Consider the following 20,499-nt stretch of genomic DNA (forward strand, 5'->3'; position numbering starts at 1 on the left):
ACTCCCGGCATGCAACGGCGGCAGCTCGCCGCCGCAGCTGCCCAGCCTCGAGCGCTTTGCCTACTGGGAGATGTAGTCTCCCCTCGCTTTGCGCGCCTGAGGCGCAGTGCACGCTGGAGGCTGTAGTTCTGCGAAGGGCGGGTTTCCCCAAAATGGGGACTCCGCCACCTGGAACTAAGAGTTGAACCCTTGTTTTAGCCCTGCTTTCTTACCCCTCCACTTTTTTTTTTTTTAATTTTTATTTATTAAGTGGGGGGCTATGTGGAAGATGTGGAGAGAAAATTATGGCAGGATGTGTTTCTGTGTCCTGCTCCTGCCTGGACCATGCATTGCAGAGATTAAGGCATTCTTATAACACACATTTACTTAACAAAAAAATATGATTGTTTTAAATTAACACTTCAGTACTTTCAAGTACCCTGAACAGTACATAAAGTATTAGCAAAGGGCTCCAGCACCTCCACTTTCTCACCACTGTTGTTTTTATTGTCCCTTGCTCTTCTCCTTACCAAAAGTGATTCCAAACTAACAAAGAAAAAAGAGTTCAGTATTAATCCCTAAATCTGTGATCCATACCACTAACCTCCTTAAGAAACGTGTACTTCGAAACAGGCAAAGCAGAACAAATACTCTATTTCTGACCTCTCCTAACTTTTCTGACATTTCTTACCTACAGTTTCCTTAGAATTCGGCCAAAAGACAACTAATTAACATAAAATAAGACCTTAGAGAAAAAACTTCTTTATTATTAACCAGGGTTTTTTTGCTGGATTATGTGCCTATTGGCCTGGACTGCTAAATAACATCTACACAATGTTTCTTTCATGTTTCAAGAATTGAAAATAACTGTACAAGGTTAAAGTACAAAAGTACACAAGACAGTGGACACGAAATATCCATGTATGAGTTCATCCCATCTGCTGCTTGGTTTGAAAAGTAGAACTTTAACTAAAAAATACTGTCCTTCTAAAGTTCTGTCAAGTTTAATGGAAGTGGGTATAACCTGATTACAACACTAACACCAGTATCACTGATCTGATATTTACAAAAAAAATTGTATTTATCAATAAATTAAAGTCAATGCAACACCCATGCAAGCTAGAATGCTAGCTTTTTGGTGAACAAGGACCCAACATTTGAACAAGAACCTTCCGAAGTCCCCAACTTTAAAATCGCTTGTTTTCAAACTGCATCCATTCCTCGCATTGAAGATGTAAACCCCAATCCCATTCCTCTTTGCGTATGCGTCTGTGATCTTGCCATTTCATACTGTGCATCTAGATTTCTGAAAACCTCTTCCTGTTGTTTCAGCGTTTTGTAACTTTCTTCATCAACTGAACTACAGCCAGCTTCATCCTCACTCTAGAAACCAGATAGAAGAAAATAAACATTAGCTTTGTATAAGTGCTTTTCATATGCTACAGCTGTCCTAAATTCTTAGTAATTTTTTCAAAGGCATAAGAATTCAAGCATCTGATTTTACTGCTATAACATTCCAGCATAGCTTTTGCTCTCAGTGATAAAGAAACATGTATATTCCTTCACTAAGATCCTTTTTCTAACTCAAGTTAAAAATCTCCATTTATCTATACAGAGATAGCTACAAAATTTGAACATCACATTATGAATATTGAACTGTTACTATTAGTATTGAACAATTACCCCTTGTCACAGATCTAACAGATTCAAGAAACATGATCGAATTCTAAAATTTAATGTAGATATTGCTTGTAAACTTTAATAAGCAATACTCTAAGTATTGCTTATTAAAAAAATTATGCTTATTAACTAAATTGAATAAGTTATACTGTAAGTATCACATAGCAACAGGTTAACTTGGAGAGTGCCTTACTAAGTAAGGATGTTAAAATATACCTGATGTCCCAGAGTTAATAGGAAGTTTAATTATACATTCATAACTCTTTACCTTAATGCCCATCAGTTTTCTGAACTTGACATTTTGGTCCTTGTTTCCAAAATTTAATTTTTCCCATATTTCTGCAGACTGTGATTTATCCTGCACAAGATTAAAACAAACATCGCCTTTTAACATACTTTCCTGTTAATATCACAATATAATAGCAAACAAATACAAGCTGTATTAAAAATGAGACCACTGTGTAGCTGTAGCAAAGCTGGAGGTAAAATGTTTTCAAGTTATGTCTGACATCCCTGTGTATCCCCCACAGAAACTTTTTGTGAGGAAAATCTGCTTAATTTTTGGTTTCAAAATGACGTATCATCTTTTCTTGGACAGATATTTTCATTTTCATGAAGTTTGGGAACCTTGTCAGAACACAGGCCCAAAATGAATTATGGAATTTATTTACCTTTAAATGAATGTCTGATGTTAGCCATCACTTTTCAGTAAGAGACTGCCTGTATTTGGTATTTACTGTGAAGTTTTATTTACTAATAAAATGGACATTAAAATTTTTGAGGTATAATTGCATCTTACGGTATCAGCTGTTTTCCTAAGGCTTGTGTCACTACCACTTTTCACTGAAGGTGTGGTCACCTTAGTCCTTTCACTTCTCCAGTTTTACCCTGAATGTTTTTAATAGGATGTATAAAAGCATTTTATCTGAAAATAACATTAATAAGCATTCCTGAACTACCAGTAAGATGTTTCCAAACAAGTTTTTAAGAAAGTAAGACATTACCCCTTCCTTTTTGCCTTGCCAAAGCATCTTCCGCTTTTTCTCTTGTTCAGCAAATTTCATGGGATTCACTGCTGCTGGGTTGTAATAGCTAGGTACGGCTATTCCAGTCTCTGCTAGTGCTTTTGCTTGTAGTGCTGCCATTTGAGCTGCCATTGCTATTTGAGGAGTTACTTGTGTTCCCGATGCCAGAAGAGCAGCAACATTAATAACAGAACCTCCAGTGGCTGCAGCTGCTAAAGAACAGAACAGTAACTTGTATCAGTAAGTTCACACTTTTTTTTTTTTTTTCCAAAGACAAGTACTTCCCTTCATTAGCAGTAAGTTGAAAATAAGAAATGCAGGATAATTTATAAATGCCATGTTTATATTCTAAGAAACAGTTCTCCAATAGTTTTGGTAAAAGTCTAAATAATGTACCTCATGCTTCCAAATATCACTGAACTGGTAACAGCTTCCAAATTTTTGCTTAATGGCACATACAAGAAGGGTCCAATAGACATCACAAAATTGTTTAGCAGCCTAACATACAACATTTTTGATACCAAGTCATCAATACTATAAAAGACAGTAAGAAATCCTAGGTTATTCCCCCCCCAATCTGTCTGATCCCCCCTCCCCTTTATTTCCTATTTCTACTTGTCATTCTTGGATGAACCAATTTAACAATTAACCAAAGGAAAGACAAGCTGCACTCAGCACATAAGCCTGCATTATCTTCCACCCATGTTATTCTTCAGTATTTAATATAATATTCATAAGTTACCTGCAGCCATTTCCTGTTGCTTCTGTTTTTCAACCATTTCCTTCTCTCTCTGTTCTTGCAATTTCTTTGCTCTCTCCAACCTAGAAATAAATGCATGAGTATAAAAGTATTTAGACATGCAAAAGTCAACAGCAACAGCTTATTTATATTACATTTCATTAAAATCATAACAATTTCTGACCTTCTGGCTAATGCTTCCTGTGCATCCATAGCTGTATTTCGTCCCCGAAAAGGTGGCGGACTTGGACTCCGGCTATGACTCCTGCTGAATCTTCGGGGCTTTTCAATTCTTTTCTTTCGCTCTCTGTAACCAAATTGAAGACATTTACTAAAACAATGAAGGTATATATACAAATCTTAACATTACATAAAGCATTTAATCATGTCTCTCAAAAGCAGTAAAAAGATTAATTTGCAGAGCTCTCAAAAACAGCTTTCACAGAGATTATACTAGAAGAGTGGAACAGTCACACTTGCATTTTAACAGACTTAAAACAGAGTTTTTCCAACTTCAAGATCTAACAATATCTAATTCTGGGTATTCATTTACCCTTTACTTAGCGTAAGGGATTTTTCATTCCAACTCCTGACAAGCAAAATTGTCATGTAACTTCTGGTACGTCAACTGCAAGAAAACTAAAGTGGATCAAGGCTCAAGAAGATTTTAAAACAATTAAGACTTAACAGCGTTATTATTATGTTAGAAATCAGCATTGTGAAGTCAAAAACTGGAATATTACTCAGGGAAATTACTGTTCTCCTCCTCTCTGTACTTGCCACTAAATGTTCTTTGCGCTACTTTTTGAGGGAGGATATCAAACTAGATGGGAGAACTTATTTAAGCACTTCTTTAAAAAAAAAAAAAAAATAAAGCTCTGAAGAAGGACAGTTATCTGTGCAGAGGACTATGATGCATGCATTATCTGAAGACTGTAACTGAGAAGAATCCAACATAAATTTATTTTTAAGCAAGACAACAAAACATCCAGTGCATCTATCATTTAGTGACCTCTCCTCCCAAGTATAGGTTGCTGTTATAGGATATAAATCTAGTTTATTTTAAGCAGCAGCTGCTAAAAATATACTAACTACCATTAGCAGTTATTTTTCTTTGCCAGGATGATTAATAACTACTTTACAAGAAATAAAGGTTTATCCTTATTTAAGCCTCTGGTTCACATTTTGAATGAAGTCATAAATTCTAGAAATTTCCAACAAAGCTTGAATTACAAGAGAATCACCAGATTTGCCATCAACAATAAGTTACGATGCACACGAGATGTTTCTGCAATTTGATACTTAAATGTTCTGAACCATCTGAGGTAATGACTAACATGAGTACAGCCACTTTAAACGGTATTCAACTACTCAGTTTCTTCTGTTTGCAATTTGTGCAGCATCCCCAAACATCATGAAATGCAGCCTGAAGTCATAAAACAGATCCTTGTTTACATGACAAATCTGGTAGAATACAAAGGAGTCAAGACTTATCTTTTAATAGAAGATGGCAAGATGCAGATTCAGGCACTGGGAAGTGACAGATCTGCATTCCTGAGATAAGATGTAATGCATGTTTCAAAGATACCTTCATTTTTGCCGTGCTGACTATTGTAGTTTGGTCTTGTCTTTGGTCTGATGCTTTATTGCACTGGTAAACATCAAGGAAATAAATATTTGAGCTTTTGTATTTAAGTATTTTCATTTGAAACAAGCAGATGGTGTCATGTTTTCCATCTTTCATTTAATCAGAGCAATGCAACAAAAGAAAAGGTGTATGTGCTCACAGAACAAGATTACTTTAAACGCTAGTGAGGACAGATCACTTGGTAATGTGAGCTTGAGGTTATGCAAAAATCACCGTAAGAAGGTCAAGCTCTACTGTTTATAAATGATATTGTCATAGCCTGTGAACTGCAACACAGCAACACTGCATTTCATAAATAGGGGGAATTTATTAGTTTTAACAAGCTAGGTTTTCACATCTTGCTTATCTGGCTTGTGAAGAGTTTTTCTTGAAGTCTGTCTCATAATGATCTTTCCAACAACTGCACCTGAGCTCAGAAATGATTAATTGCTCTAGCTAGCTACTGATAAAGACTCATGCCTCATTTACTCTCCCTTCCCTAGCACGTGAGATACAAAACAATACTTAAAAGAAATGGATTCTTGCAGTCTATCTATCCATCACAGTTAAAGAAATTCTTAAGCTATGATTATCCCTTACTACGTCTTCCCACAACTGCTGCTCTGTTTCAGGTAATTTGAATTCTACTGCAGAAGTTAAAAAGGGAAAGAAAAAAAGTTCGAGATGAGAAGTTTCATGGAGCCATTACACAAAGTGTTCAAAGTGACTTTTTATAAATTACGTGCGTTTAAAGCTCTTAATACCTGTAAACAATGGGAATCCAGAACCTTACACGTCATGCTAAAAGGTGGCTTAAGTACCAGTAAGCACAAATAATGTGTGTATATCAATTGAAGACCCAGCTCTACTCACCCCAGCTGAAAGTTTGGTAGAAAGCGCGTGCCAAAATAAATCGACACAAACCATGTAATTCAACATGTTCTTCAGAAACATAAGTCTTCTTAACAGTTTCTCAAGTGGTGATGTAGCGTTACATTCTTAAGTCTCCAAAGGTCCACTGTAATATTGAGTAGTCATACCCACTATCTTCACCATTCAAATATGCAATTTAAAATATGCTAGTAAAAAATGTAACTAAACGAACTGAACACTGACAACACTTTCTTGGGAGCTTTTAAGGGACATCAGTTTGCATCCTAACTACTTGTTACTTTAGACAAGCAGGGTGGAAAAATACACAGCTGTCCCCAAATGTAGTCATTATATCATATTTCAACTTACTCATTCAGAAAATCCTACAGGACATTAAGAACGTGACACATGCAAATAGACTGACGCATGCAAGTAGACTGAGAACTCCACAGCAAAACACTGAATGAATCTTCGGCTAGAAAACATTAACTCCTGTGCAGGGAGGAAAACCTCAACTCTAGCCTATTCCAGGTGAGGCATTAATCTCAACTCTGTCAGACACACACAATAAGCTAGCATTTGTTCACCCACATAGTTTCAACCTGTGCTTCTGGAATTTGAGACTGAGGAACAAATGGAAGCACCCAAAATATCAAGAAAAAGTAGTTAATATTCTTTTTTGCAAAGCTCAACATGAAAGCTGGTAATGACTACGAAGAGTAGTACACAGATCAAAAACTGCCCATCTGACTCAGTTCATCTCAGCACTACACTACCTGTGCTAGTTCACCAAAAAAGATATACACAAATATTTAAACAGAGTTTGTTGAATAGATCAGAATTAGCAAACGCCCTGTTCAGAAGGCCCACTTCTCTTTTTTGACATATACATAAAAACAGATAATTAAAGTAGTCTCTGCTAACTATACTACTCTTGCGTAAGAGACATGAAAATGTCAGTTGCATCTTACTGTTTTGTTTTTTCCTCCATAAATATTCCTAACTTAAGATGGTAAATTCAGCTCTGACACAAGAAATCCACAGAGCTTGAACTGCGGTAATCATACCACTCAAAACATTATTTACTTTCCTTCTAAATTATCAGCCAGCTTTTTTAAAGCAGTGGTTTTAGACAATACCCTCAAAGTAACTATTAAGCTTCTTGAAATGCTAACATGAAAACATAGCATGAAAAGCTGAGAAGCTGAGACATGTAAGCTGTCTAGGACAACTGTTTCTGTCAGCATAGACGCACTACCCAGCACTTAACCCACTGTGTTAATACAGCTAAGGGGAAAAAAACACAGTTACACTGAATAGGCATTAACTGGCCAAACCCAGCATTCCTTTATACAGCAGCACTCCACGGAGTGTTCAACCATCTCCACTAAGTGTATGTCCACCTTAACACTTACCTGCTTCTACTCCTAGTTCTGCTTCTGCTTCTACTTCTATGTCTGTGTCTAGATCGTGATCTTGAACGAGATCTTACACGGCGCTTTCTCTCTCTGCTGCGAGATCGGGATTTTTTCCTATCACGACTTCTACTACGATGACGTCTGAAACACAGGTCCCAAATTCCTCATGTTTGAATTCAGATTTTAGTCAAGGACTTACATTCAAGTTTGTCACCACAGGTCAAAATGCATCAGGAAATGTAGGGTGGACTGCAAATATCACATGGAAACGTTCATGCCTGAAAGAACTTAGAACTAGGAGATGAAATAAGACTGGAATGAAACACTACCATCAGCCACCACTGACAAGTGACTTATGCAGTTTACTTAAAACTGTCATACTCATCAACATAGCTATTTTTATTTGTTCACTGAAGTGCACACCTGCACTTCTTTCCTGTCAATGCCAATAGGGAACATAAAATATGCTCCACTGATAATTTTTCTATAATCTGTTTGCAAATTATAAACTTGGGTTAACATTGACAGATCACCTATATAAAAACCTTACAGGTACTTAGTAGATTTACTCAGAACTAATCTGGAAAAAACAAGTAGCAAACACACTATCCAATCAAATCCGAAACATGCAATATATACTGATGATACTTCAGAGTTAAATTAGGTCAGCAACAAAATTCAGTTGTATGTTAAAGTCAACCCAAATTCTAGACACTTTTTTTTTTTTTTTTTAAATCATATAAAACAATTTACCTTTCACGGGACCTGGACCTTGAATGACTCCTCCCTCTTGACGATTTTCTCTCTTTGCGTTTATGTCTATCCTCACCATTTTCAGATGAGTTTAGGCTATCTCTGCCCTTGTCAGAAGAATGTTCTTTGTCATTGTGGTCTTCAGATTTGTGCTTCTTGGAGGACTTCTCTTTGGATTCGTGTCTTCTTGCCTGTTTTAAGAAGAAGTTGGTTCTTTCAGGAAAATAGTGCAACAAAGAGAGTTAGTATGGGTATCAGAAGATAAAAAATGATAAGTTGTGATGCAACATTAGTAACCTTAGGAGTGTGACTCAATCAAGAGTGATGGGCTACTTTACCTAATGCCACCATCTACCCAATGTTGCAAATGCACATTATAATTTATCCCCAATTTCCCTCCCCCCGGCTGTCTAAAGGAGTTTTGAAAACACCCATCAAGGTATCTTTACACAGCTTCCATCAGAGTTCACAGCATTATAACCAAAACAACTGTCATTCTCAGTCTTTGTCCAAAATTCAAAACACATAGTATGTGCCTATCTGACAACTTATGGATAAGCATATATACACAATCACATTTCTAGTTAACATTAAGTATTTGTCTAAGTCTACCATGTAAAAAGAATCATTAAAATCCATTCACACAGTTGCAGACATACACTATTTTGCTTTTGGAACTAAAATACTCCTCTATGGATCAGTAGATAATTGTTTTTTAGAGCAAAACTCTCTTCAGTCAGTAACTTCTAACAGTTTGTAAGAAGCAAAATAGAAAGTTATATGGTCAATCCCATTTTTAGTATTTAAAACCAACATGCATTACTCCAGTACCTCCCACAGTAGATTTAAATTAAAGATTTGCTGCTCCACCATACCGCAATTTCTTCCTGCAGTGTCTCTTAAAAAAAGATTCCTTTTTATAGCTGCAATGCTAAAAATACTTAGCAAGGACAGGCCTGATTTTTGCCAGTGTTTTCCTTGGAGACTAAGTCATGACATCAACACCTTTTCTTAATATACCCCGTTTATTTTGCACTCTTTCTAGCATAGCCCACTTAAGCCCTATACTTAACAATATTTTGCTTCAAGTCAAAATTTTATGATACAACCATTTCAGACTAAAACTCAGTTAATTTTTTTCTCTTATCTACATCTATTTTATGTAAAATACTCTTAAAATCTGTCCATAAGCATAACCCTGTGTCAAAACAAACACATCAGGAGGTGATGCTGTAACTAGCTTATACCCACTTATCCAAACATTTTTAACTCCTTATTCATGTCTATCAGGTTCTAAATATATTCAGTTATAATTCATGTAGATTTGTGATGTGTTAAGATGCTTTTTCCTGCTTTTACAGTATTTTAACTCCTTGAAGAATTACTTGGTACATAAAAACACGGTTGAATAGTTTAAGGTATTACTTGTACATTATTTTTAAATATGCATTTATATAAGTAGCTGTTCTGATATATATATATATCTTAAGAATTATTATCAATATTTAGTATATAGTCTACAAACAATGGTATTGATCTCGCAAATTAATGAAAACAGTAAATCTACCATGCGACAGTTCATAATATGCTCACAGCGAAATTTAGAAAATGCTAAATACACTAAAACTAGATATAACAGAATGGTAAGAACACTGGACAATTTTAAGCAAGGATTTTTTTTTTCTGAACATGAAAACCACTTGTGTTTTTTTTTTTTTAAATCAGTCTTCCAGGCACACACTTAGTAATAAACACCATTATATCCCATAACGGATTTAAGATACTTTTAAGGGAAATATGAGTTTGAATGACTAATAGTTACCTTATCATGAAGTAGGCTTATAATTTTGCTATCTGAGTCTGCAGCGTCTTCAGTTCAGTCTCTTCGCGCATTAGCACGCTGAGTATGATTTATTATAGAAATGTTATCATGTGAGCTAAACAATATATTCAATTTCACAAAAATTCTCCTAGATTATTTTTCCTTTTCCTTTCCTTTTTTTTTTTTTTTTTTTTTTAAAGAAAAAACAGAGCTTCCATTGGAATTGGGGAAAAAGTTCCTGACCCAGGTAAAAGTTAGAAGTCCCTCATCTGACCCAGCCTGCTATTGCCCCACATGGCTTTAGCTTCCTTTCTATTTTGATGTTCCTGGATTGTTCATTTCATCTCTTCTCTGGTGTGTAAGCCAGTGATTTCCAAAGCATTATTGATGCTGTCTCTTCCACTCCCTTATTTTTATATATATATTATGAAAAAAAAAAAGACAGCCTTCTGAAATTTTGCTGCTACTGTCATGTTTCCAGCTGACCTAGCTTGTTTGTCAAGCTATGAGTCTTTAGAATTAATAGATGCAATAGACAGAGCTCAGTCAGGTGGGTAATTGTTTTTAATGTGTTTAAGTAAATTGATATTTATTATTGGAAGTCCTGAACATTGGCCAGGATTAAAGCCACCGAAGGCTTTTGGTTAATGGAAGCTCTGTGAAAGTCATCAAGAACACCATTCTACTTCTCCATATGAATCCTTTCACTTGGCTGTTTCCACAAAAAAAAAATAGAAAGAAATAAAAAAGAAATTAAGTTACTAGTTTCTGAAAGCGATTTTCTATAAAACTATTACCTTGTCAACATGATGGCTGCAATCATGCTTCACTATGAAAGGATCTCCATATCCATTTTTAAGCTTAAAGTTTCCAATTTCTTGTACTTACCATAAAAGTCATTTACATAGGTTTACACATATGTGCATTACTACAAGGTACTTTTAAAGCTGTACTGTACAATTACCTAATCACTACAAAGTGTTAATTACCTCTTTGCTCCTGCTCCGGCTTCTGTGTTTTCTTCCTTCAGCATCTGGAGAAGAAGATATTTATTATCGCTTACTACACTAAAGAGGAGATCAGCTGACTATGATCTTTCAGTTTCTTTTAGTTATTCCACTACATAAAGCCAAGAACAGAGACTTAAAACACAAACAGTATGTATTTGAATACATACTGCAGAACATGAACTCTAACCATAAACAATTCATTCTTTGCATTTGTTTAAGCTCTGACAGCAAAAAGTAAGTTTGTGTCATATTCTAGGCACACTGTATTTTTCCACACAGTTACCTTCGTTTTTGTCACAAACCATGTAAACGTATCTCTTACTAACCAAACCTAATTAAAATAAACACAGTAGTACATTTTTTTCCTGAACTATTTTTATTATTAGCCTTCCCATAAGATCCTATGAAGACTAATAATGTACATTCTTAACACTTCTACCATTTAAATTGAAAAAAAAAATCAATATAACATATTTGAAGCTACTTATTTTGATTTTGCATCTTTTTTCCTGTTTTACCAAGTTACTGGAATTGTCTATGAAACAGCTTTATAGACATTTCAGCTCTATAAGCATATACAATTTAATTATATCAAAGTAAAAAAAAAAAAACAACAAACAAAACAAAACAACAACCAACAGAACTTTACTAAGCATCTTTGCTTATATGAAGACCATACCTGACTTCCGTCTTCTTTCCCTTGACCGTGAGCGGGATCTTGAATAATGATGCTTTGATGTTCTGGGAGAACTAGAGGCATCTGATTGTTCCTTTTTCTTCTCTCTTTCTGGAGAGGACTTCTCTGGGGCTACTGCCTCTCGTTCTGTATCACTGCCCTACACATGAAAACAGAATGATTAAGAATCAAAAACTTCAGATTTCAAAACAAGAAAAAATTATTTACTTCGTACTTCCTTGGATGACACAAAGTTGTTTTCCATGAAGACAAGCCTGTGAGTAGACAACCCATTATTAGTTAGGCAAGAGCTGGACAGCCTTGCAGCAAGCTGTGTAACTGCATACAGATTGATTTTTCAAAACTTTATTACAGAACTAATGTACAGCAAACATTTTGCTCTCTCATAACATCAGAATGTGCTTTACTTTTTCCATGAGCTTTCAGTAAAACTACACTCTGAACTCTAGTTTTTATTATTTTTTTATTACTTTGAAAATAAGGCAGCTGATTTTTCCTAAACAACATATACGAGTACTAATTAGATCTCTTGATCACTGTGGTTAAAACAAGCGTATTAATGGTGGACTTTCTTAGTAACACGCTACAGCATGTTATGAGATACAAATCTATAGAATTTTATTTCAGCTACTACTGTTCAGTCTGCCCAATTCTTTATTAATTTGCAGATGTACAGAAATTTATCTGTACATCCTTTAGAACGTAACAGAATCTCTTGAAGTTAGAGAGAAAGCAGATCTTTACCTCTTTTCACATAGTACACCATACCTAGTTCAAACCAGATCATCATCTGGAGCATTAAACACTTAAGACTGCATCTACAGCATAACTTTACTGCCTCAGTAACCATTCTGAATACTATTAATACTCCACCCACTATCCTGAAACAGCAGGAACCAACTCCCTAATTTCTGATCTTAGCCATCACAATCCTCAGCATTCCTCATCTATCAGATGCTTCCCTACATTTCTTCCCCCTCTACTCAGTCCCTCCTCTTTTTAACCTAAGGTTTCCAAAAGACTCACCTAACAGTAGTTTCAAAGAAACTTTCAGATCTATATTAAATAACGTTTTGAAGTTACTTGAGATAAGGAAAATACCAGCTAACTCTCTAAGTTAAATGTAGTATTCAGTTGGATGAGCCCACTGCCACATTTTCCTAGTCCCATTACCCATACACACTGCTGTTCATTAATGTCCTTGTGCTCTCTCAGCCTTCGGAAATTACAAAGCAAAAAAAGCTGACAGACTTCGATGAGACTGTATTCAGTTCTTAAATTATTGCTGGACTGGCCATGGGGTCAGGATTTACATCTCACCTAGTACTGCAGAGTAACCTCAAAGATAACAGTTGCAATTTAGATGCAAAGCAAAAAGTCCATAAATAGTTTTCAAGCCTTTTTTACAGGAAAAAAGCCTATTTTTAACAGATTATGCAAACTGAGAAACCATCCTTTTCATGAAGAAAGTAAGTTTTCTCCAAACGTTCTGTTAGGCTATTGGTCAAGTTTCAAAACAAAAATTTACAATATCAGATTCAACACCAAAAGCTACTTATAATCCACATAGAAAAGCCTTACCATGTTAAGAGCCTAGTTTTTCTGCACACTCGAAAAAACTAGGCAACTTTTTGAAAAAAAAATTATTCGCATCAGTTTTAGAAAGCTACTTCTGCAGCACCTTTATGTGAAGCCTAACAATTTTTAAACATTAACAAAACTAAACCCTCAGCCCGTGTACGAAGGGCGGTGATCTTTTTTGGACTCTAAGCAGAGAGAACTCCAGCAGAGAAGTTTCCCAACAACGTTAACCACACAAAGGGGCAGAGATGCAACTAATTAACCACTAACCTCAACAAGACGATAAAAACAGCGGGCCTGTGAGCAATCACAAAGAAAAGTAAGAGGGAAGGGGGGGCTGCATCGACAACAACCGAGCACGGCCCAACCGCCGGATCCTTCCCCCCTTCCCTCTGCTGCCTACAAGCCTGCGCCCTGGAGGAAGAACCCGCTCCTACACCCCCAGCATCCCTTTCCTCGGCTTGCAAACGACAAAACTGAAGCCACGGGGCCTCTCCGCTTCTCCCTACGCCCGAAAAGACGAGGCAGAAACTTCTGGAAGCGGCAGGGAGAAGCAAAGGGGGAGCGCGGCCCCCCCCCTGCCCGCGGCCCATCATGGCGGCGGGGAGCCGCCGGGCGCCATTTTGTCTCTCCGCGCGCACGGCTCCCCGCCGCCCACCCTCCCCATCCCGCCCTCCTCTCCCCTCCCGGCGCCCAGCACCCCCCGTTTCGGCTCCCTCCGCCTCTCCCCGGCTCCTCGGCGGCCCCTCACCGCCATCTCGGTGCGCCCGGGCCGCCGCCGCTCCCCCTCAGCAGCTCCTCGCCGCGACGCAGCCTCCCTCAGCAGCGAGGCGCCCGGCCCCGCCCCCCTCCCTTTAGCCGCCAGGTGCCCGGATGGAACCGCGGGCGGGGCCCGGCGGCGAGCGGCGGGCGCTGCATTCTGGGGGGGAGGGGGGAGGAGGGCGAGGCCGTGTCCTAGCAACGGCGGGGCGGGAGGCGCTCGCGAGTGGCAGAAGCGTGGCCCACGCCGCGACCCGTAGCGGCAGCGGCGCTCCCGCCAATTTGAAAGCCTGAGGTGGCTGAGGGGGGCGGCGGTGGCTCGGTGAGGGGACAGGGTGACAGAGGGGGGGACATGGGGCTTCTGTGGGGCAGGGGGTCTCTGCTTTTGTATTTTATCCACCTCAGGGTGCGAAAATGCCTGTCTTGAGCTGCGTTCTTCAGGCACGCCGGGTCATCAGCTGGGATTCGTGGCTCTTAGCCTTACATTTTGCTCCTTCTATTTTTTTAATTCCTCTCACGATTTAAGTTTTCTTCATTCCGTTTGTTCATTGCTCTCAATACTCAGGTTTTGTTTTCTCGACGCACACCTTTACAAGGTTTATTCCAATTCTCTTCCTCCTCCAGGCAAAATCACAACAATAATAAAAATTACGATCTATATGTGTTCATATATCTTTTCAAAATCCCGCTTTTCAGCATGTTGCTTATATGTTTATCGCAGGTCAGAATGTGGAATGACATAGAAATTCTTGTCAATGATGACACAGGAAGCGAGCAGCTCACTGTATGCATAGGACATGAATGTGGAAATGCGTTGTACCAAGTGGATGCGCTACTTCAAATAACATCTTCAGAAAAGGTAGAGTTCATTAAAACTACCTTTTTCTATTTCTTAATAGCTATGACAACTTCTTTGATGTGTTTCATAAAGTGATTCAGTTATTACATGTAACAATCTTTTTCTTTTCAGGTTTTAGCTAATCCCCAGCTGTACGCATGCAACTCGAGGGATGGCAGCATTATCGTCGTTGACAGATCAGTGGCTCTTCTTGACAGCACTGGGCAGTCTCTTCAGCTGCACATTCAGTTTGGTAAGTTCACTACCTTAGAATTCAATTAAAATTCAAAACTGACTTTTAAAGACAACTGTTTTTGTATAATACAGCAAGTATCTTGTGTATCTACCTACCATAGAGGTATTATAGTGAATAACTAAATAATAAAACATGATTCTGTATGTCATTAACAAGCTATTACCTTAACAATTTAATTAGAATGCTTGTTAACTTTTCACTGCAATGGGAATAATGGATAGTGAAGCCACCCTCTGCATGTCCTTTCCTGTACTTTGTCTTATAAAAGTAAGTAACTTTGAAGAAATCTGGAACACTGTATTGTCTACTTCCTGTTTCAGACATGAATGTTTACTAATAAAAATCTTGTAAGCTGACATTTTGATATCTTTTTCAGATACTAATGTGGATGTAGTTGGTATGTGTCAAGAAAGACAATTTCTTGTCGTTGGTGAGAGAAGTGGCAATTTACATCTTATTCATATTCCATCAAAACAAACCTTGCTGACTAAGGTATAGTACTTGTTCTGTCCTAATTTTGCTGAAAGCCTAGAATTTCTTTGGAGTTCTTTGGATTTGTTTGTTTCTTTCTTTCTTTCTCCAATATATCAAAATATAAATATTCATGTGTTTTGAACACATCTTCTAGTTTGAACAAACAAACAGATTACTTGCTGCCATGAGTAACAAATTAGCAAATTATATTTAGGAATGGTATGTATAAGCAATAGTAAGTTCTTCATGAAAGAGAAAAGGTTAAAGTTTGAACTGATGATCAGTATTTCAAATAAAAATGTTTTGTTGTTGTTATGGTGGTGGGTTTTTTTGGTCATTGTTTTTATTTTTTTCCCAGATAAAACACAATAATATTCTTTATGTTGATTCCATCTTAGATTTTGGTTGAATCATCTTCAAGTGAAAAGACTTACTTAAATCTCTTTATTGAGAAAGATAAAGCAGATGCAGGTAAGCACTTGAATAATTTTTCTTTTCTCGTCTCTGTATTTGTCATTTTGTTCCCATTTAATATTTCTTAAAGAAAGAAGCTACAAAATAAATCAGATGCAGATTTAATTTGCATTTCAAACTTTAGATGTACTTTTAGTTCAGTGGGCTTTATCTGCAGGTCCTTGAAAATACTGGAAAGCTGAAAATTCAATTGAAAGTGACAAAGTATTTGTTTCAAAATATTTGGTCAGAATTTATTTACTTTTTTTTTTCCAGTTATTTCAGTTTCCTATCTTTAAGCAAGTAGTCTCCTTACAGTTACTGAATAGTCAAACTCAATATGTGTATTTTGTTGGATTTTTTTTTAGGTGTTTATCATATGTTCATTCTCACAAGGAAGGGTTTTTTTTTGCATTATGTGTCTCCCACTTGCTAAAACACAAGAAGGTAAGATATCTACAAACCGACTGGGATTTCAGTTTGAGAAGAAGAGCTGTGCTAAATAGCTTTTTCATGCATCTTTCAAAGAGGATTAAGATATTGACTTGGGATTTTCTGCGTAGCCCTGGATGCTTTTTAAAGGGAATCCAATATACAATTAGTTTGATAATTTTATTATTTTCCAAAAATTCCTTTCACTTGTGTTTCTATTATTCAGTGGTTTTGAGAAAGTACTGAATATTATGCAAGCAGGCTTTTAAGTTGCAATATCAATTTGAACTGTACCGAAGAATATTGGGAATAACTAATTTAATGCTGTCTGTTTAAATGTTTAAATCTAAACATAGTTCAGATTTTCTGGAGTTCCATAATGTGGTAAATAGAAATAGAAACTGCCAAAGATAGTGGCTGGAGATCTTTTTTTTTTCTTTTTCTTTTTTTTTTTTCTCCAGAATCGTCAGGTTGGGATAAACTATCCTAAGTGAAATTTAGTGGTGTTTTTTTCAGTTTAAAAAATATTTAATATTGATTTGGTTTTATCTATGCTTTTTTTAATGTAGCAATTGACAAGATGGATATGATTGTGGCAAATAAGGTACGAAATACCTGCTAATCTGTAACATCTGTGTTGAAGTGCAAAGTTTGTAACAAAACTTTGTTGTGTTCTATTGACTACTTACCAGTTCATCATTAACAATTCATAATTGTGGTGATTATTTTTTCTATTCATGGAGAAGTGAGAAGTTCAAAATTCACACGTTTTTTATATGTAACTTTTTCCTTCTTTCTCTTTTGTTTGCTTTACCTTCATCTTCTACCTCTATAGTTGCAAGGAGAGATAAAGACAGCTTTCATTCCCACAGAAGAGTATCACAGCCTTGGCTGTCAGAATTTTGTGATATGTAACTCGGTGAATAAAATCCATTTGATAATTGGGGTAAGTAGTAATAGAATGTTTATAATAATTGTTATGGGATCAATGATGGCATTTATTGATCTGCAACAAAATTTATGTCTAGGTGGTTTTAAAAGGGTATATTTTTTTTTTGCACTAAGACTTTTTTCTTTAATTTCCTTCATTGTACATTTAAAGGTTATCAGTTTTTCAGTCTTTTTCTTAATAGAAAAAAAATAATAATAATAACTGTTTTGTCACTTCAGAACTGGCTCAGGTGTGAAGGATGGGGGGAAAACATTTTCACGCTGTCTGCATGACTTTAGTAAATCAGTGTAATTCCTAGCTCATACAGGGTAGATTTAGAGTCTTGCCCTTGGGCTTAGAGAGAGCGCCAAAATTGGCAAGAGGTTTACATTCAACAAAGGTTTGCCAAAATAACAGTTAAGGTTATTACCAAATTTAAAAACAAACAAACAACAATAATAAAAAAAAAAAAGACTTTTTAAACATATGCATTTACTGACAATAAAGTTAATGTTGCAATCATTTCTTCAAAACTTCAAGAGTTTTGTAAGTAAAAGGTCAACTGGAGAAGTAAAGTTGTCAGTGGACAAATTTCTAACATGTAGCCCCATTTTACTTTCATTTACTGACAGGGTAAAGGTGATTATGTACTCTCCAAATGGGAGGTAGACCCCAGCAGTAACCTGGTGTCTGTTCGAAGTTTTGCCGATTCAAGTCTGATCAAAGGTAAAAAAAAAACATTTTTTTTTTCTTTTTATAGACAAGTATAGAATTCATATTTAACTGCAGAAAATAAGACATCAGTTATCTTGCTGGTTTTTAGTAACAGTATACACGTATACCAACTGGAATACCTCTTGTAAAAGTACAGCCCAATTTTGTTTCAAAATTGTTGAGTTTAACTTTATACATGTAAATCATGATTCTGTTTAAGCAAAAATGCTAATGGAACTTCACAGTGAAGTTGTGGAGATTAACCATCTCCAATGCTTGGTTCTACAGTGTAAAATTTTTTTTTGCTTCAAATACATTTTTCAAGAAAAATAGTAAATTTGTATGAACGTGTATTATTTCTTTTAGATGCAGTGAAACTTCAAGTTCTTGACAATCTGCTGTTTGTTTTAGATACAGAGGTACGTGTGACAGTTTGGCTTAGTCGTCATTTTACAATGTTTTAGAAAGAGTTTATAAAAATATTCTTTAAAACATGTTTCTATTAAATAAATATGCTTATCTTTGGTGATCTTGACCTTACTTTTTATGTTAATCTACTCCTAGTCATTATTTAAGCTTTAATATTCTGCTCAATAAAGACCAAATATGAACTCCATACCTGTTTTTTTAATTATTATTATTTTTTTATACAGAATATCTTAAGCATGTGGGATGTTTATTCTCTTACTTTAATTTGGGATTGGTCTTTAATACATATTGAAGAATTTCTTCTCACTACGGAGTCAGATTCTTCTTCAGTTGTACAGTAAGTAAAGTGTTACAGCACCAGTTCTGAAAAATCCGAAGTTGTCTATAGTTAGAGGAAATGTGCAACAGATGCTTGATTTTCTACGGTAATAGAATTTATAGAAATCTTTGAAATCTTTCTATTCAGGACAAAACGTTGAACTTCCTAGTATTGTTAGCTCAGCTTGATGTTTTCTGCCTTTTTTTGTTGTTGTTGTTCTATCTATTTTTACTGCTAAGGAAGATTGTACGTAACCTGCATCATTTTGGAAATGCCCATCTCAAATAAGGTGTAATAAGTCGTATAATATTGCCTGCAAGTCGTCTGATGTTTTGTTTGGTGTTTGTCTTTCTTTGGGATGGATAAATAGTAAGATCTCTGTTCCACAGATGTAAAAAATCAAAATCTGGAGTTACGAGTATTGGATAAAATCCAAAATGAATTAATGGCAATTAAGGTTAGAAGAGAAGACTCTTGACTTTTTCCATTACTTTGTGCCAATTTAAAAAATAAGGACTGTATACATTTGAAAAACTTTAAAATGTCATTAGTTGAATGTATCCTCTACATGCTAAAAGACTGTTATTTTGGGATGAGCTATATGGTTTTAAAATGTACCAGTTTCAATAGAAAACTGAATTTTATAAAACTCAGAACAAAACTCCCCAGTTTTAAATAAGAGTGATACAGTATTCTTTGTTCTCTTTTCTCCCCCTCTGTCTTTCTTTCTATAGGCAAGGACTTGACAATGTTAAACTGATAGCCATGACAACACCCACTAACAAACAGGTAGATTATCTATATTCTGTTCCTCAGTTGTTAAGCACGTGTTCTCAGGAGGCCAAAGTCAAAAAAATGAGATGGAACTAGCTCTTAGGATATAGTGGGGATTGTTGCAATGTCTTGACACGTTGATCAGGGCAAGCTACCCTGTTTTTTTTGGTGTTTTTTTTTTTGTTTGTTTGTTTGTTTGATTTGGTTTTGATTGCTTTTTTTTTAATAGTAGACAGGTAGGAAAAAACAGAAAAAAAATATTATTGTCTCATATACCTTCACAGATTTCTTTTAGAATAGTATCTGTATCTATATAGTACTGCTGTATTCAGTAACTACCTCCATGTACAACCAAGGGTGTTAATTGGAGTAGAAAGCCAGGATGAACACTATCGAAGATTTTCAATGAAGCCTGACTATTTATATGTGACAAGATCTAAAATTTCATTAAACCTTCTCAAATTGTAGAATCAATCATAAGAATACAGAAATAATTCTCAAAAATCACTTGTCACTAGTGTCTCAGTATCATTTATTTCTGACATGTTTCTTTTTTTTTTTAATATATAGATGAGAAGTTTAATGGTTTTTGCATTGCCTGCTATGCAACAGCTCTATTCTTTGGAAATATCTGTTGTTTCTTCACTTGTTCAAAGTTGGATTGGTACAGTATGTGTTGATTTTTTTTGTTGTTGCTTTTCTTTGAAGAAATACAATTGTTTTAATAGATATAAGTATTAAAAAGCATACTGTGTTATTCTTGTTTAGATTAGAACCAATTTGTGCTAGAAACTGTGCAGAAAATGTGCAAGAAAGATTAAATGATGTCCCGAAAGGATGGAGAAAAAGATAACATAGCAAACTGGACAGTTTAATTCTATGTCTCTGGCCTGTTAGAATGTTTCATACTCCTGCC

At 36.0% G+C, this 20,499-nt stretch overlaps 2 protein-coding genes across 4 annotated transcripts in view; one reads left to right on the plus strand and one right to left on the minus strand.

Moving 5' to 3' along the window:
- Positions 1-718: 718 nt before the first annotated feature.
- Positions 719-14,045, minus strand: RSRC2 (arginine and serine rich coiled-coil 2). Of its 3 annotated transcripts, none has more exons than XM_084297316.1 (10): positions 13,956-14,045; positions 11,606-11,762; positions 10,906-10,949; positions 8,095-8,285; positions 7,339-7,482; positions 3,608-3,730; positions 3,427-3,506; positions 2,664-2,893; positions 1,928-2,017; positions 719-1,362 (listed from the first exon to the last, which is right to left on the minus strand). In XM_084297316.1, the coding sequence occupies exons 1-10, from the start codon at positions 13,959-13,961 to the stop codon at positions 1,183-1,185; spliced, it is 1,245 nt and encodes a 414-aa protein (XP_084153442.1). In that variant the 5' UTR covers positions 13,962-14,045; the 3' UTR covers positions 719-1,182. The 3 variants fall into 3 exon arrangements, with proteins under 3 accessions (XP_084153442.1, XP_084153441.1, XP_084153443.1); XM_084297315.1 differs by having other exon boundaries at positions 2,664-2,896; XM_084297317.1 differs by lacking the exon at positions 13,956-14,045 and adding an exon at positions 9,917-9,994 and having other exon boundaries at positions 2,664-2,896; positions 8,095-8,307; positions 11,606-11,702.
- Positions 14,046-14,690: 645 nt separating this feature from the next.
- The window catches only part of KNTC1 (kinetochore associated 1), a gene marked incomplete at both ends in the record, with an annotated part of 37,288 nt that continues 31,479 nt past the window's right edge, over positions 14,691-20,499 (plus strand). Inside the window, 13 exon segments of the mRNA XM_084297455.1 lie at positions 14,691-14,822; positions 14,934-15,054; positions 15,434-15,549; positions 15,930-16,002; positions 16,353-16,387; positions 16,389-16,431; positions 16,986-17,020; positions 17,252-17,362; positions 17,980-18,073; positions 18,428-18,480; positions 18,715-18,827; positions 19,544-19,598; positions 20,154-20,252. Of these exon segments, the coding sequence (XP_084153581.1) occupies positions 14,691-14,822; positions 14,934-15,054; positions 15,434-15,549; positions 15,930-16,002; positions 16,353-16,387; positions 16,389-16,431; positions 16,986-17,020; positions 17,252-17,362; positions 17,980-18,073; positions 18,428-18,480; positions 18,715-18,827; positions 19,544-19,598; positions 20,154-20,252 (1,080 nt within the window).

The sequence above is a fragment of the Netta rufina genome (genome assembly GCF_964035555.1).
Source record: "Netta rufina genome assembly, chromosome: 17".
Taxonomy (NCBI): domain Eukaryota; kingdom Metazoa; phylum Chordata; class Aves; order Anseriformes; family Anatidae; genus Netta; species Netta rufina.